General features: G+C 60.1%; 1 protein-coding gene across 1 annotated transcript; it reads right to left on the minus strand.

The window, feature by feature from the left end:
* Positions 1-296: 296 nt before the first annotated feature.
* LOC139239529 (BBSome complex member BBS1-like) lies at positions 297-16,490 on the minus strand. The gene is made up of 7 exons (XM_070868345.1): positions 16,462-16,490; positions 13,383-13,452; positions 11,400-11,558; positions 7,677-7,810; positions 7,000-7,134; positions 2,323-2,409; positions 297-397 (listed from the first exon to the last, which is right to left on the minus strand). Exons 2-7 carry the CDS (start codon positions 13,393-13,395, stop codon positions 311-313), a joined length of 615 nt encoding a protein of 204 aa, XP_070724446.1. The 5' UTR covers positions 13,396-13,452; positions 16,462-16,490; the 3' UTR covers positions 297-310.
* Between the last annotated feature and the right edge of the window lie 6 nt (positions 16,491-16,496).

The raw sequence follows: 16,496 nt of genomic DNA on the forward strand, positions 1-16,496 counted from the left end.
CCAGGACACCGGGGAGAACTCCCCCTGCTCTTCTTCCAATAGTGGCCCCGGGATCTTGTACATCCACCCGAGGGGGCAGACGGGGCCTCGGTTTAACGTCTCATGTAGAACGATGTACATCCATTTCCCCCGTCCCCCGCTTCTCTGAAATACTAGCCACAGCCCTCCGAGGAAGGGCAAAACGTTCTGCTGGTGGAGGAGGGGGAAGTTCGGACGGAGAATTGGACGCGACACCAGGGGATAGGAGGGGGAATCAGTCGGTCCATTGGATAGAGCCCCCCTCACCCCCCCGCCCTGTGTCCTCGGCCCCTCAGCCCACGACCAGCCCCTCGCTGACCGGCATGTTGATATGAGCGGTCAGTATTGGCGTTCTTCTTCCCACACGCAGCACGAACACCTGGAAAACACAAAGCAATGCCCGGGGATCAGCCACCATTATACTCGCCGCCCCCCTCCTTCACACAGCACCGGGGGGGGAGCTTTAAACTGTTCTCCACCACCCCCGGCACCCCTCATCGCTCCCGGCACCCCTCATCGCTCCCGGCACCCCTCATCGCTCCCCCCCACCCCCCACCACTCCCCACACTGGTGGGAGAGACAATCACACGTTGACACCGGGGGGCCAACCAATGGTTTCAAACCCCCGCAACGCCACCATTTTAAAATTCTCCATCCTCCTCCAGCCCCACACCCCTCCCTATCTCTGTAACCTCCTCCAGCCCCACACCCCTCCCTATCTCTGTAACCTCCTCCAGCCCTTACACCCCTCCCTATCTCTGTAACCTCCTCCAGTCCCTACACCCCTCCCTATCTCTGTAACCTCCTCCAGCCCTTACACCCCTCCCTATCTCTGTAACCTCCTCCAGTCCCTACACCCCTCCCTATCTCTGTAACCTCCTCCAGCCCTTACACCCCTCCCTGTCTCTGTAACCTCCTCCAGCCCTTACACCCCTCCCTGTCTCTGTAACCTCCTCCAGTCCCTACACCCCTCCCTATCTCTGTAACCTCCTCCAGCCCCTACACCCCTCCCTGTCTCTGTAACCTCCTCCAGCCCCTACACCCCTCCCTATCTCTGTAACCACCTCCAGCCCCTACACCCCTCCCTATCTCTGTAAACTCCTCCAGCCCTTACACCCCTTCCTGTCTCTGTAACCTCCTCCAGCCCCTACACCCCTCCCTATCTCTGTAACCACCTCCAGCCCCTACACCCCTCCCTATCTCTGTAACCTCCTCCAGCCCCTACACCCCTCCCTATCTCTGTAACCACCTCCAGCCTCTACACCCCTCCCTATCTCTGTAACCCCCTCCAGCCCCTACACCCCTCCCTATCTCTGTAACCCCCACCAGCCCCTAAAATCCTCCCTATCTCTGTAACCCCCTCCAGCCTCTACACCCCTCCCTATCTCTGTAACCTCCTCCAGCCCCTACACCCCTCCCTATCTCTGTAACCCCCTCCAGCCCCTACACCCCTCCCTATCTCTGTAACCTCCTCCAGCCCCTACACCCCTCCCTATCGCTGTAACCTCCTCCAGCCCCTAAAATCCTCCCTATCTCTGTAACCCCCTCCAGCCCCTAAAACCCTCCCTATCTCTGTAGCCCCCTCCAGTCCCTTAACCCCTCCCTTTCTCTGTAACCTCCTACAACCCTCCGAGATCTCTGCGCTCCCCCAATTCTGGCTCTTGCCCATCCCCCAATTCCCATCGCTCCACCATCGGTGGCCGTGCCGTCTGTTGCCTGGGCCCCAAGCTCTGGAACTCCCTCCCTAAACCTCTCCGCCTCTCTCTCCTCCTTTAAGGCGCTCCTTAAAACCGACCTCTCCGACCCAGCTTTTGGTCGCCTGTCCCAGTATCACTTTATGCGACCCGGTGTCGAAGTCTGCTTAATAATCGCTCCTGTGAAGCTCCTTGGGATGTCTTACGACACTAAGTGCATTAAAGGTGCACAGCTCCTCACCAACGGCAGGGCCCCAGGCAGCGGCAGATGCTGCACGAAGGCCCGCGCACCGATCATGTCCGGTAAGCAGTGCGAGTGGAGTTAGCTGAGCTCAAGTCAGGGGAGCAGCAGGTCCGCGGTTGACAACAGCGACCAGTGACCCCGGCTGGGCGAGTCGGGGGTTCGGGCTTGGCTACGACGCCCTACCCAGTCAAATAGCCCACCTACTGGGGTTCGGGCAGGAAGAATGACGGCCGGGCGTGGGAGTGCAGGAGACCATCCCGCCCCTCCCCAGCGACATCGCCCCCCCTCCCCCCTTCGAGGGGGCGGGATGAAGGGGACACTGTGGAAGCTCGGCAACAATGACACTGAAGGGCGCTGCGACCTTACCTTGATGGTGTCGGAGAAGCCTCGGTCACTCAAACACTGCACGAACGTCTCGATGGGATAGGTCAGGCCAGGCACCAGCATGGGGACCTGCAACACCAGATTCACAACCCGTTACACACGGCAGCTGCTGCCCATTCAGTCTGCCCACAGTTTGGGGGAAATACTTCTCTCCAGGGCCGCAGTACGTCCCACATCGCCATTCCTCACGTGCGCGCGCGTGCCCTGTGTGTCCCCACATGGCCATTCTACGAGGGAAGTACTGAGGGAGTGCCGCACTGTCGGAGGGGCGGTACTGAGGGAGCGCCGCACTGTCGGAGGGGCAGTACTGAGGGAGCGCCGCACTGTCGGAGGGGCAGTACTGAGGGAGCGCCGCACTGTCGGAGGGGCGGTACTGAGGGAGCGCCGCACTGTCGGAGGGGCAGTACTGAGGGAGCGCCGCACTGTCGGAGGGGCAGTACTGAGGGAGCGCCGCACTGTCGGAGGGGCAGTACTGAGGGAGCGCCGCACTGTCGGAGGGACAGTACTGAGGGAGCGCCGCACTGTCGGAGGGGCGGTACTGAGGGAGCGCCGCACTGTCGGAGGGGCAGTACTGAGGGAGTGCCGCACTGTCGGAGAGGCAGTACTGAGGGAGCGCCACACTGTCGGAGGGGCAGTACTGAGGGAGCGCCGCACTGTCGGAGGGGCAGTACTGAAGGAGCGCCGCACTGTCAGAGGGGCAGTACTGAGGGAGCGCCGCACTGTCGGAGGGGCAGTACTGAGGGAGCACCACACTGTCAGAGGGGCAGTACTGAGGGAGCGCCGCACTGTCGGAGGGGCAGTACTGAGGGAGTGCTGCACTGTCGGAGGGGCAGTACTGAGGGAGCGCCGCACTGTCAGAGGGGCAGTACTGAGGGAGCGCCGCACTGTCGGAGGGGCAGTACTGAGGGAGCACCACACTGTCAGAGGGGCAGTACTGAGGGAGTGCTGCACTGTCAGAGGGGCAGTACTGAGGGAGCGCCGCACTGTCGGAGGGGCAGTACTGAGGGAGCGCCGCACTGTCAGAGGGGCAGTACTGAGGGAGCGCCGCACTGTCGGAGGGGCAGTACTGAGGGAGCACCACACTGTCAGAGGGGCAGTACTGAGGGAGTGCTGCACTGTCGGAGGGGCAGTACTGAGGGAGTGCTGCACTGTCGGAGGGGCAGTACTGAGGGAGCACCACACTGTCAGAGGGGCAGTACTGAGGGAGTGCTGCACTGTCGGAGGGGCAGTACTGAGGGAGTGCTGCACTGTAGGAGGAACCGTCTTTTGGGATGAGGCCCCGTCTGCTCTCTCGGGTAAAAGATCCCACGACCACTATTGGAAGAAGAGCAGGGGAGTTCTCCCCGGTGTCCTGGGCCCAATATTTATCCCTCGACCAACATCACTAAAGCAGATTGTCTGGGTCATTATCACATTGCTGTGTGTGGGAGCTTGCTGTGTGCACACTGGCATTTCCCACATTACAACCTCGAAAATTGGCTGTGAGGTGCTTTGTGACGTGCTGATGTGATGAAAGGCGACATTGCAGTGCAAGATTTTCGTCTCTTTGTATTCAGGGGCATAAAGTGAGAAGATTAACAAAAAAACCCCCGAGAGGCGAGGAATTAAGTGTTCAGCACCTTCAAATGGCCCAGATTAAGGGGGTGAAGAATCCACTGACGTGCAGGAACTCTCAGTGTGAGTGCGAAGTGTAACGGTAGGAAGTCAGAGTCCAATTGCTAATGAGTGGCGACACATATCCAGATCGCTCCTTCCCAACCTGCTGATCTCATCCCGGGACAAACATCTGGATGACTACACTTGACCTCAGTACCCTTCAGCATGTAAGTTCCTGCCCCGCCCCATTCCCCTCCCCCAGTCGCTCTGCAATCACCCTTGGCGGACAGGATCCACTTCAGGCTCGGCCCTGCAATCTCCCGGTGAAATAACCCTCCAACGCACTGTTGCCAATTTTTGCCGGGAGGCTGCCCTTCTTTCTGGGGTGTGGTAACTTGGTCGGGATTTTGCACCCCGCTTGCATCTCGCCACTGCCCATTTGAGGGGTGGGGTGCGTGGGAAATGAGGCTACGCTGTGGATAAGTCAGCCGTCTGCTGTTTTGCTTCCCTCCCGCCAGTCCGTTCCTTCGTCAGCCCTGTCTCACTGGGAGGGACTCACACCTCCGAGTCAGAAGGTCGCGGGTAAGGGTCTCTGCTCCACAGACACAAGCCCCATAATCTAGGCCAATATTGTGGGAGGGGCCGTACTGAAGGAGCACCGCACTGTCGGAGGGGCAGTACTGAGGGAGTGTCGGAGGGGCGGTACTGAGGGAGCACCGCACTGTCGGAGGGGCAGTACTGAGGGAGCACCGCACTGTCGGAGGGGCAGTACTAAGGGAGCGCCGCACTGTCGGAGGGGCAGTACTGAGGGAGCACCGCACTGTCGGAGGGGCAGTACTGAGGGAGCACCGCACTGTCGGAGGGGCAGTACTGAGGGAGCACCGCACTGTCGGAGGGGCGGTACTGAGGGAGCACCGCACTGTCGGAGGGGCGGTACTGAGGGAGCGCCGCACTGTCGGAGGGGCGGTACTGAGGGAGCGCTGCACTGTCGGAGGGACGGTACTGAGGGAGCGCCGCATTGTCAGAGGGGCGGTACTGAGGGAGCGCCGCATTGTCGGAGGGGCGGTACTGAGGGAGCGCTGCACTGTCGGAGGGGCGGTACTGAGGGAGCGCCGCATTGTCGGAGGGGCGGTACTGAGGGAGCGCCGCATTGTCGGAGGGGCGGTACTGAGGGAGCGCCGCATTGTCGGAGGGGCAGTACTGAGGGAGTGACTGTCGGAGGGGCAGTACTGAGGGAGCACCGCATTGTCGGAGGGGCGGTACTGAGGGAGCGCCGCATTGTCGGAGGGGCAGTACTGAGGGAGTGACTGTCGAAGGGGCGGTACTGAGGGAGCGCCGCATTGTCGGAGGGGCGGTACTGAGGGAGCGCCGCACTGTCGGAGGGCCAGTACTGAGGGAGCACCGCACTGTTGGAGGGGCAGTACTGAGGGAGCACCGCACTGTCGGAGGGGCAGTACTGAGGGAGCGCCGCACTGTCGGAGGGCCAGTACTGAGGGAGCACCGCACTGTCGGAGGGGCAGTACTGAGGGAGCACCGCATTGTCGGAGGGGCGGTACTGAGAGAGAGCCGCACTGTTGGAGGGGTGGTACTGAGGGAGTGGGGTGCACTGTCGGAGGGGCGGTACTGAGGGAGCACCGCACTGTCGGAGGGGCAGTACTGAGGGAGCGCCGCATTGTCGGAGGGGCGGTACTGAGGGAGCGCTGCACTGTCGGAGGGGCGGTACTGAGAGAGAGCCGCACTGTCGGGGGGGCGGTACTGAGGGAGCACCGCACTGTCGGAGGGGCAGTACTGAGGGAGCGCCGCACTGTCGGAGGGACAGTACTGAGGGAGCCCCGCACTGTCTGAGGGACAGTACTGAGGGAGCGGGGTGCACTGTCTGAGGGGCGGTACTGAGGGAGCCCCGCACTGTCGGAGGGGCAGTACTGAGGGAGCGCCGCACTGTCTGAGGGGCGGTACTGAGGGAGCGCCGCACTGTCGGGGGGCAGTACTGAGGGAGTGCCGCACTGTCGGAGGGGCAGTACTGAGGGAGCGCCGCACTGTCAGAGGGGCCGTCTTTCGGATGAGACATTAAACCGAGGCCCCGTCTGCCCTCTCGGGTGGATGTAAAAGATCCCGGGGCCACTATTGGAAGAAGAGCAGGGGGAGTTCTCCCCGGTGTCCTGGGGCCAATATTTATCCCTTGACCAACATCACTAAAACTGATGATCTGGGTCATTATCACATCGCTGTGTGTGGGAGCTTGCCACGTGCAAATTAGCGTTTCCCACATTACAACAGCGACTGCACCTCGAAAATTGGCTGTGATGCGCTTTGGGATGTGCTGAAATGGTGAAAGGGGCTGTCACAATGCAAGCCTTTCGTCTATCTGTGCTTCAGTCAGTTGCTGGAGTGCACGTGTTGTCAGGTCTTTGCTGTCAGACCCAGTGTGGCTTCACACTTCCCCAATTTGCACGGCCCATGGGGCTTTTTTCTCTGTTCCTGGAAAGGTCGTTTTATTCAGCAAGCCCACTACTGCCGCAAGGCTCCCATGCAGGCCACGGGTTGCGATCGCGGACTTCACCCAAAGCATCCTGTCCTCGGGGTGCTGACTCACACTGAGGTACGGCTTTGCACACGCGTGCTTGGCTCTGCTGTGCCTCAACTCTCTCCCCCGCTCCCTCCCTCCCGCCGCCCCCATCCTCCCCCAGGAGCAGCCACGCGAAGATCCCGGACATGAGCCGACTGGCCATTCGACTGCAGCAGGAATCGCCGTCCTCTTGCTCCATGGCCCCCGGGTGGGCCGGTGGTCGCTCTGAGCAGTACCTTCCCCGCTCGGTGAAGGCTTGCCCCAACCCCCCCCCGCCCAATTCATCGCGGCGCCTCCACTTCCGCTCCCTGTGGAGTCGGAGCAGACCCCAAACCGAATACGGGATCTTCCTGTGCCGTCTAGGGAACGGACTCGCACAGCGAGCCATCTCCCTCATCTCCTCCACCACCGCCCCGCCCGCCCCCTGCCCCCCGCCTCCCCCCCCCCCCCCCCCCCCGCCTCTAACCCAAATCACGCGCGTCCAATGAATGTCCCACCTGAAAAAAGCCCCTCTTGATGGAGTAGAGAGTTTCATCGTACAGGAAGCTGATCAGGAGGTTGATCACTGGACGGGCGGCCGACGTGTTCTGTATGTTCAGGGTCAGCTTGAACGACGGGCCAATGCCCTGGACCTGGGGTGGAGACAGGCACAAAGGTTTCAGTAACAAACTCTTCTCAGCTCTCAAAGATCGCTTTTCCTCCCCAGGCCTCAACTCCAGGGTAATTCACTAGGCCTCATCTCCATGGTTACTTGCTGGGCTTCAACTCCAAGGTTACCCGCTGGGCCTCATCTCCATGGTTACCCGCTAGGCCTCAACTCCATGGTTACCCGCTAGGCCTCAACTCCATGGTTACCCGCTAGGCCTCAACTCCATGGTTACCCGCTAGGCCTCAACTCCATGGTTACCCGCTAGGCCTCAACTCCATGGTTACCCGCTAGGCCTCAACTCCATGGTTACCCGCTAGGCCTCAACTCCATGGTTACCCGCTAGGCCTCAACTCCATGGTTACCCGCTAGGCCTCAACTCCAAGTGCGCTGTTTCAATTGACTCTGTTTGCTGAGTGAACAGACTGATTCTATCGGACGACAGGCTTTCTCTTGCACCCAGCCCGGGAGCGGGAGATTGCGCGACGAGAATCGCCCTCCCCGGGTCGGGGAAGGGAGAGAACTCACCACTGCGTTCAGCTTCAGCGGCTCCGTGAGGTCGGCAGAGACTGGCGCCAGGCTCGCCTCGAGAGCCTTGGCGTAGGCGCGCGCCACACTGAGACGCAGCCGGTACAAATCCGTCTGGAAGGCCCGGTGCATAGCTGTCAAGAGGGGGAAGGTGGGGGAGGGAATACGACACGGTCAATGAATGGTCAACACAGTCATCATCATCATCGGCGGTCCCTCGAAACGAGGCTGACTTGCTTCCATGCCAAAAAAGGACGAGTTCAATGAAGGATCCGAACTCCATCCTGAAGGGTGGAAGATGCCTGTGCGTGGATTGTTTTAACGTGGGGTGACCGTTGCACACCAGCCACCACACGGGGCTTGACAGAGCGAGGCCTTGGTCCAGTGGCCAGGGTTAACCAGGACAACTGGAGACCAGCTCTGCTGCACGGACCCAGTGCGCTCACATATCGCACAGTGTGGGCTGGGCCCGTGCTGCCCCTGGGCCCCGAACAGTCAGGGCATCGCTAACTCAACAACACAGCGTCGGGAGCGCGTGCAGATCGACACAGTGGCTACCGACCACACTGTGCCGGCTAACGCGTTGGAGGCGGGGCCTGGCTTGCGGCACGACTCACGGCAAACAAGTCTTACTCGACAGCAAACAGTCCACAGGGTCTACTTAAAAAGAGTCAATACGAACTACCGCAAACAGAACCCACGCCCAACACTACAGCAAAGTCTCCCGATAAAAGCAGGGATATTTCTCCAGCTTAAGTAATATAAATATGTGTTGTAAATTCAACAACCACTTGTATTTATATAGCACCTTTAACGTAGTTGTGGAAGAAAGAATCTATGAATCTATGGCTTATGGAAAAGGGAAGGGTTAAATTCTGTTTTTGCTATGCTTAAAGAAATAATAGTACTAGAAAAATAGCCACGCTTTTTTAGCCTTGAAACTTAGAAATGCAATTAAATGACCATCTGGTATTAAAAGGGAGTCTCCTTTTGACTTTGCTTATCAGACTGCGAACAGAGAGAAACTATGCAAGGAAAGATAGAGTGTGTACCTCCCGAGACGACCTTTGTACTCGCGGGACTAATGAATAAGATTCCTTTTATATTTCTGTATTCAATTTCTGTATAAAGATAGGGACAATTTGCCTGTACGACAGAGTTTTGCCTTGGTACGGTCCAAGCAGGCTCTCCGAGATATATCTCGCATTTTAAAATAAATTCTCTCGAAGTGCAGTTCTGAACGTCTCCGCCTGAGTTAATTTAAGCGAAATATTTCCTCGACAGTAGTGAAACGTCCCAGAGTGCTTCACAGGGGTGTTAGGAGATAAAAAATTTGACCCCGAGCCGCATAAGGAGATATTGGGACAGGCGACCAAAAGCTGGGTCGGAGAGGTCGGTTTTAAGGAGCGTCTTGAAGGAGGAGAGAGAGGCGGAGAGGTTTAGGGAGGGAGTTCCAGAGCTTGGGGCCCAGGCAGCTGAAGGCACGGCCACCAATGGTGGAGCGATTGAAATCGGGGATGCTCAGGAGGGCAGATATTTCCGGGGGTTGTGGGGCTGGAGGAGGTTACAGAGATAGGGAGGAGTGTAGGGGCTGGAGGAGGTTTCAGAGATAGGGAGGTGTGTAGGGGCTGGAGGAGGTTTCAGAGATAGGGAGGTGTGTAGGGGCTGGAGGAGGTTTCAGAAATAGGGAGGGGTGTAGGGGCTGGAGAAGGTTACAGAGATAGGGAGGTGTGTAAGGGCTGGAGGAGGTTACAGAGACAGGGAGGGGTGTAGGGGCTGGAGGAGATTACAGAGACAGGGAGGGGTGTAGGGGCTGGAGGAGGTCACAGAGATAGGAAGGGATGTAGGGCTGGAGGAGGTCACAGAGATAGGAAGGGATGTAGGGCTGGAGGAGGTTACAGGGACAGGGAGGGGGAGGATTTGAAAACAGGATGAGAATTTTGAAATGGAGCCATTGCTTAACCGGGAGCCAATGTGGGGCAGTGAGCACAGGGGGTGATGGATGAGCGGGACTCGGTGCGAGTTAGGACATGGGGCAGTGAGCACAGGGGGTGATGGATGAGCAGCACTGGGTGCGAGTTAGGACACGGGGCAGCGAGCACAGGGGGTGATGGGTGAGCGGGACTGGGTGCGAGTTAGGACACGGGGGCAGCCGAGTTTTGGATCACCTCTAGTTTACGTCGGGTAGAATGTGGGAGGCTGGCCAGGAGTGCGTTGGAATAGTCAAGTCTGGAGGTAACAGAGGCACGGATGAGGGCTTCAGCAGCGGATGAGCTGAGGGAGGGGGCGGAGACGGGCGATGTTACGGAGGGGGAAACAGGCGGGTTTAGTTATGCTGCGGGATATGTGGCCGGAAGCTCATTTCAGGGCCAAATCTGACCCCCAGGTTGCGAACAGTCTGGTTCAAGCCTCAGACAGGAGTTGGGGAGAGCGATGAGTCAAATCCTGCCTTAGCCAGCAGTGCAGTGTCCGGGTGTGATTGGTGGTACGGGGACGGGGGTCACTATTGCTCCGGGATAGACTTTATGCCAGCGGTTTTCAATAAGCGAGTCGGTTGGAGACCGGTCTTCAGAGCGAGCGAGGGCTGAAAGGGAGCGTCGGTTAAACCAGAGGTCGCACATTGCGACCTCGCATGTCCCAGCTGGAATGCAGGTGATTGGGTAATTGTCCCGCCAATCATGCCCGGAGCCCCGCCCTGCTGTGACCCGGCGAGGATCGGTTTAACACCACACCATTCATACCGAGTAACCGTCCGCCCCTCTGCTGGATAAATCACCCTGCCACTGTCGGGAGACTTTGCTGGTAGTTTCGTTCATGAGTCCCGTTTGCTGTGGATCGCAAGCGGCTCCGTTTAAATAGACTGTGCAGACCGTTTAAATTATCGCTCAAAAATCTGTCTATCTCCGCCTTAAATATATTCAATGACCCAGCCTCCACAGCTCTCTGGGGCAGAGAATTCCGCAGATTTACAACCCTCTGAGAGAAGAAATTCCTCCTCATCTCCGTTTTAAATGGGCGGCCCCTTATTCTGAAACTATGCCCCCGAGTTCCAGATTCCCCCACGAGGGGAAACATCCTCTCTGCATCTACCCTGTCAAGCCCCCTCAGTAATTTATACATTTCAATAAGATCACCTCTCATTCTCCTAAACTCCAATGAGTACAGGCCCAACCTGCTCAACCTGTCTTCATAAGTCAACCCCTCCATCGCGGGAATCAACCGAGTGAGCCTTCACTGAACTGCCTCCAATGCAAGTATATCCTTCCTTAAATACGGAGACTTATTTCGAAAGGGAACTGGATCAAAACTTGAAGGGGAAAACTTTGCAGGGCTGTGGGGAAAGAGCAGGGGGAGTGGGACACAGCTGGAGGCTCTTACAAAGAGCCGGCACAAGGCACGATGGGCCGAATGGCCTCCTTCTGTGCCGCATCATTCTGTGATTCCAAATAGATTCTGTTTGGCTGTTCGTAGCCCCGCTACCCTTCCTGTGCGAGGGAGGTGGGAGGGTCGGGGGGGTGAGGTTAACCGGATTCTACTCCACCCTGTGTCACAGGCTACCCTCAGACGCACCGGGGAAAGTCAGGTGGCGTGACGCCTCTGCAGTCGAATAGCCAGCTGACCATTTCTTTCCCAGCCAGCCACGAAGACTGGCTGCTGAGGGGGCGAGGCTCAACCCCTCCAGGGGTGGGCCCGAAAGGGCAGGGGAAGATGTTCAACGCTCACCCACGGCGTTCTCTCGCTCCCGCAGCGTCTGATCCACGTACAGCTTGGTTTTCTTCGGCACGCTGAGCTTAATGCTCTGGGCCAGGGGCGGCCCCGGGCTGGTGTCTTTGTCCTCGAAGACTGCCGTCCGCTTCAGTATCTTAATGATCAGCCCGCCGCCTGTGGGGGGGGGGGGGGGAGGGGAGGGGAGGGGGAGAACAGAAACACCGTCAGCAACAGCACGCGCTCATAGCGGCCCCGTCCCCGTCCCCCACGGAGAATAGGCCGATAAATGACCGCAGCTCCCTCCCCCCGCCCACTGTCGGTACGGGAGGTTTCACCAGCTCGATCCCCGAACTGTGCCGGCCCAGCTGGTCTCAGCTGTGATACAGATCGGGGGCGACACAATCCAGGAAGTGAGTGTTCGAACGCCAGCGACAGAGTGAGAGCGACAGTGTGTGTGTCCCGTGTGAGAGTGGTTGTGTGTGTGTGTGTGTCTGCGTGCGTGTGTGTGTGTGTGTGTGTGTGTGTGTGTGTGTGTGTGTGTGTGTGTCTGTATACATGTCTGCATGTGTATGTGTCTGCATGTGTGTGTTTGCCTGTGTGCACGTATGCCTGTCTGCGTGCACGCGTGTGTGTGTGTGGTCACGAGAGCGGGTGTGAGAGAACCTCCCCGGGCTCCCACTCCTCAGTGCCATGCAGTGAGCCAGCTGGTCAGTGGGTAGGAGCGTCCAGTGAGGACGGGACTGGGCACGGCTGTGAACGCTTTCACAGTCGAACAGCCCGCCAACAGTTTCCATCTGAGCTCACACATGTACAGTCTCTTTGGCTGGGGGGGGGGGGGGGCCCGGCTCCTGTGGGTCTGCACCCCAACACCAGTCAGCAACCGGCGGAGGGGAGGCGAGTGGGAGAACTGGTTCTGCTGACCTGACCTCAACCACCCCAGCTCGCTTGGGGCCTCTTGTGGCTGCTGCCTGGTACTGTAGCAGTACAACATTGCAAGGACACAGGATGCTGATTGGCCAGCCCTGTTGTCCCTGCTTTCTCCCTTTAATTTGCTGGCATTTGTATCCGAGAGCCTTTGCATCCCCTGTCCTGGGAGTGTTTGATGGGACAGTGTAGAGGGAGCTTTACTCTGTATCTAACCCCGTGCTGTACCTGCCCTGGGAGTGTTTGATGGGACAGTGTAGAGGGAGCTTTACTCTGTATCTAACCCCGTGCTGTACCTGCCCTGGGAGTGTTTGATGGGACAGTGTAGAGGGAACTTTACTCTGTATCTAACCCCCTGTACCTGCCCTGGGAGTGTTTGATGGGACAGTGTAGAGGGAGCTTTACTCTGTATCTAACCCCCTGTACCTACCCTGGGAGTGTTTGATGCGACAGTGTAGAGGGAGCTTTACTCTGTATCTAACCCCGTGCTGTACCTGCCCTGGGAGTGTTTGATGGGACAGTGTAGAGGGAGCTTTACTCTGTAACTAACCTCCTGTACCTGCCCTGGGAGTGTTTGATGGGACAGTGTAGAGGGAGCTTTACTCTGTATCTAACCCCCTGTACCTGCCCTGGGAGTGTTTGATGGGACAGTGTAGAGGGAGCTTTACTCTGTATCTAACCCCGTGCTGTACCTGCCCTGGGAGTGTTTGATGGGACAGTGTAGAGGGAGCTTTACTCTGTATCTAACCCCCTGTACCTGCCCTGGGAGTGTTTGATGGGACAGTGTAGAGGGAGCTTTACTCTGTATCTAACCCCGTGCTGCACCTGCCCTGGGAGTGTTTGATGGGACAGTGTAGAGGGAGCTTTACTCTGTATCTAACCCCGTGCTGCACCTGCCCTGGGAGTGCTGTGATCCCCGACACACTCACATTCCTCCAAGTGCCTAGACTAAAATTCAAAATGAATGTTGATGAAGGGAAAGCAAAAAAGGAGCACGCGACTTCTGAACGAGAGAGCGAGAGAGAGAGCGAGAGAGAGAGCGAGAGCAAGAGAGAGAGAGAGAGAGAGATTCACCTTTGGTCGTCATGATGAGCGATCCATCTTCCCGCCCGTACCTGCCGAAACAGAGGCTGGTCACCACGTCCTGGGACAAAGCGAGGATGGAGAAAAATAATCAGCGATTGGCGTTGTGCGGCGCGCGGAACCCGTGCGCGCGATGCAGTCCCGCCATTCCCAAGTTGAGCGCTGTGTCGGCCGGGGGTCAGGTGTCAGGGGGCGGAGCTCGGAAATCACACAGTGCGTAGTCACAGCGCTTTGAACCCCAACACTTTAATCGACAACTTGCATTTATATAGCGCCGTCAACGTCCCAAGCATGGACCTTACGCTAAACATCCGTAAGACAAAGGTCCTCGATCAGCCTGTCCCTGCCGCACAGCACTGCCCCCCAGACATCAAGATCCACGGCCCGGCCCTGGACAACGTGGACCATTTCCCCTATCTCGGGAGCCTCCTATCAACAAGAGCGGGCATTGATGACGAGATCCAACACCCCCTCCAGTGCGCCAGCGCAGCTTGAGGAAAAGAGTGTTTGAAGACCAGGCCCTCAAATCCAGCACCCAGCTCATGGTCTACAGGACTGTAGTGATACCCGCCCTCCTGTATGGCTCAGAGACATGGACCATGTACAGTTGACACCTCAAGTCGCTGGAGAAATACCACCAACGCTGTCTCCGCAAGGTCCTGCAAATCCCCCGGGAGGACAGACGCACCAACGTTAGCGTCCTCGACCAGGCCAACATCCCCAGCATCGAAGCACTGACCACACTCGACCAGCTCCGCTGGGCAGGGCCACATTGTCCGCATGTCCCCCAGACACGAGACTCCCAAAGCAAGCGCTCTACTCGGAACTCCTTCACGGCAAACAAGTCAAAGGTGGGCAGAGGAAACGTTACAAGGGACCACCCTCAAAGCCTCCCTGATAAAGTGCAACATCCCCACCGACACCTGGGAGTCGCTGGCCCAAAGACCAGTCCGCCCTAAGTGGAGGAAGTGCATCCGGGAGGGCGCTGAGCACCTCGAGTCTCGTCGCCGAGAGCGTGCAGAGACCAAGCGCAGGCAGCGGAAGGAGCGTGCGGCAAACCAGTCCCACCCTCCCCTTCCCTCAACCACTGTCTGTCCCACCCTCCCCTTCCCTCAACCACTGTCTGTCCCACCCTCCCCTTCCCTCAACCACTGTCTGTCCCACCTGTGACAGGGACTGTGGTTCTCGTATTGGGCTGTTCAGCCACCTGAGGACTCGTGTTTAGAGTGGAAGCGAGTCTTCCTCGATTCCGAGGGACTGCCTGTGACGATGATGTTATTGTAGGCTACACAAGTCCCCCCCGCCACTGCTGCTCAGTATCTCTTACCCCTCCCCCCCACCCCCGTGGAACACCCTCAAAACCGATCTCAAACCTGCCGCCCCAGCGATAATGATTTCAAACGGTGACTGGGCAGGGCAGGCCATTTTAACTCCCGGATGTCGAGGGGCCTCGACCTGATGTCACTTGGAGCCCGCTGCAGTTTTGGTCGGGCATCGTGGCCAGGTCTTGAAACCCGAGGGGAATATGGCGGCCGACGGGGTGGGGGAGAGGCCGGTCGGGTATTTAAAAAAAAAATCAATCATGGGTTTCCGTCTGGGGGGGAGGGAGCGCGAGGGGGGGGGGGGAGGGAACGCGAGGGGGGGAGGGAGCGCGAGGGGGGGGGCGAGGGAGCGCGAGGGGGGGGGGAGGGAGCGCGAGGGGGGGGGGAGGGAGCGCGAGGGGGGGGGGAGGGAGCGCGAGGGGGGGGGAGGGAGCGCGAGGGGGGGGGAGGGAGCGCGAGGGGGGGGAGGGAGCGCGAGGGGGGGGGGAGGGAGCGCGAGGGGGGGAGGGGAGGGAACGCGAGGGGGGGAGGGGAGGGAGCGCGAGGGGGGGGAGGGGGGGGAGGGAACGCGAAGGGGGGAGGAGGGAACGCGAGGGGGGGGAGGAGGGAACGCGAGGGGGGGGAGGAGGGAACGCGAGGGGGGGGAGGAGGGAACGCGAGGGGGGGGAGGAGGGAACGCGAGGGGGGGGAGGAGGGAACGCGAGGGGGGGAGGAGGGAACGCGAGGGGGGGGAGGAGGGAACGCGAGGGGGGGGAGGAGGGAACGCGAGGGGGGGAGGAGGGAACGCGAGGGGGGGGAGGAGGGAACGCGAGGGGGGGGAGGAGGGAACGCGAGGGGGGGGAGGAGGGAACGCGAGGGGGGGGAGGAGGGAACGCGAGGGGGGGGAGGAGGGAACGCGAGGGGGGGAGGAGGGAACGCGAGGGGGGAGGAGGGAACGCGAGGGGGGGGAGGAGGGAACGCGAGGGGGGGGAGGAGGGAACGCGAGGGGGGGGAGGAGGGAACGCGAGGGGGGGGAGGAGGGAACGCGAGGGGGGGGAGGAGGGAACGCGAGGGGGGGGAGGAGGGAACGCGAGGGGGGGAGGAGGGAACGCGAGGGGGGGGAGGAGGGAACGCGAGGGGGGGGAGGAGGGAACGCGAGGGGGGGAGGAGGAGCGGAGGGACGCGAGGGGGGGGAGGAGGGAACGCGAGGGGGGGGAGGAGGGAACGCGAGGGGGGGGAGGAGGGAACGCGAGGGGGGGAGGAGGGAACGCGAGGGGGGGAGGAGGAACGCGAGGGGGGAGGAGGGAACGCGAGGGGGGGAGGAGGGAACGCGAGGGGGGGAGGAGGGAACGCGAGGGGGGGGAGGAGGGAACGCGAGGGGGGGAGGAGGGAACGCGAGGGGGGGGAGGAGGGAACGCGAGGGGGGGAGGAGGGAACGCGAGGGGGGGAGGAGGGAACGCGAGGGGGGGGAGGAGGGAACGCGAGGGGGGGAGGAGGGAACGCGAGGGGGGGGAGGGAACGCGAGGGGGGGAGGGGACGCGAGGGGGGGGGAGGGAGCGCGAGGGGGGAGGGAACGCGAGGGGGGGAGGAGGAACGCGAGGGGGGAGGGCGCGAGGGGGGAGGGAACGCGAGGGGGGGAGGGAACGCGAGGGGGGAGGGGACGCGGGGGGGGAGGAACGCGAGGGGGGGGAGGGGACGCGAGGGGGGGAGGGGACGCGGGGGGGGGAGGGGACGCGGGGGGGGGAGGTAGCGCGAGTGAGGGAGCGTACCTGAGTCCTGGTGATGTTGATGAGGTTCTTGTCAC

Source organism: Pristiophorus japonicus, chromosome 27 (assembly GCF_044704955.1).
Source record: "Pristiophorus japonicus isolate sPriJap1 chromosome 27, sPriJap1.hap1, whole genome shotgun sequence".
Taxonomy (NCBI): domain Eukaryota; kingdom Metazoa; phylum Chordata; class Chondrichthyes; family Pristiophoridae; genus Pristiophorus; species Pristiophorus japonicus.

Coding starts and splice junctions, on each gene's coding strand:
- LOC139239529 (XM_070868345.1), bottom strand. Junction 7,135..7,676: donor CGCTGAAGCTGAACGCAGTG/GTGAGTTCTCTC, acceptor TCTCCACCCCAG/GTCCAGGGCATTGGCCCGTC. Junction 2,410..6,999: donor TCAAGAGGGGCTTTTTTCAG/GTGGGACATTCA, acceptor CTGGTGTTGCAG/GTCCCCATGCTGGTGCCTGG.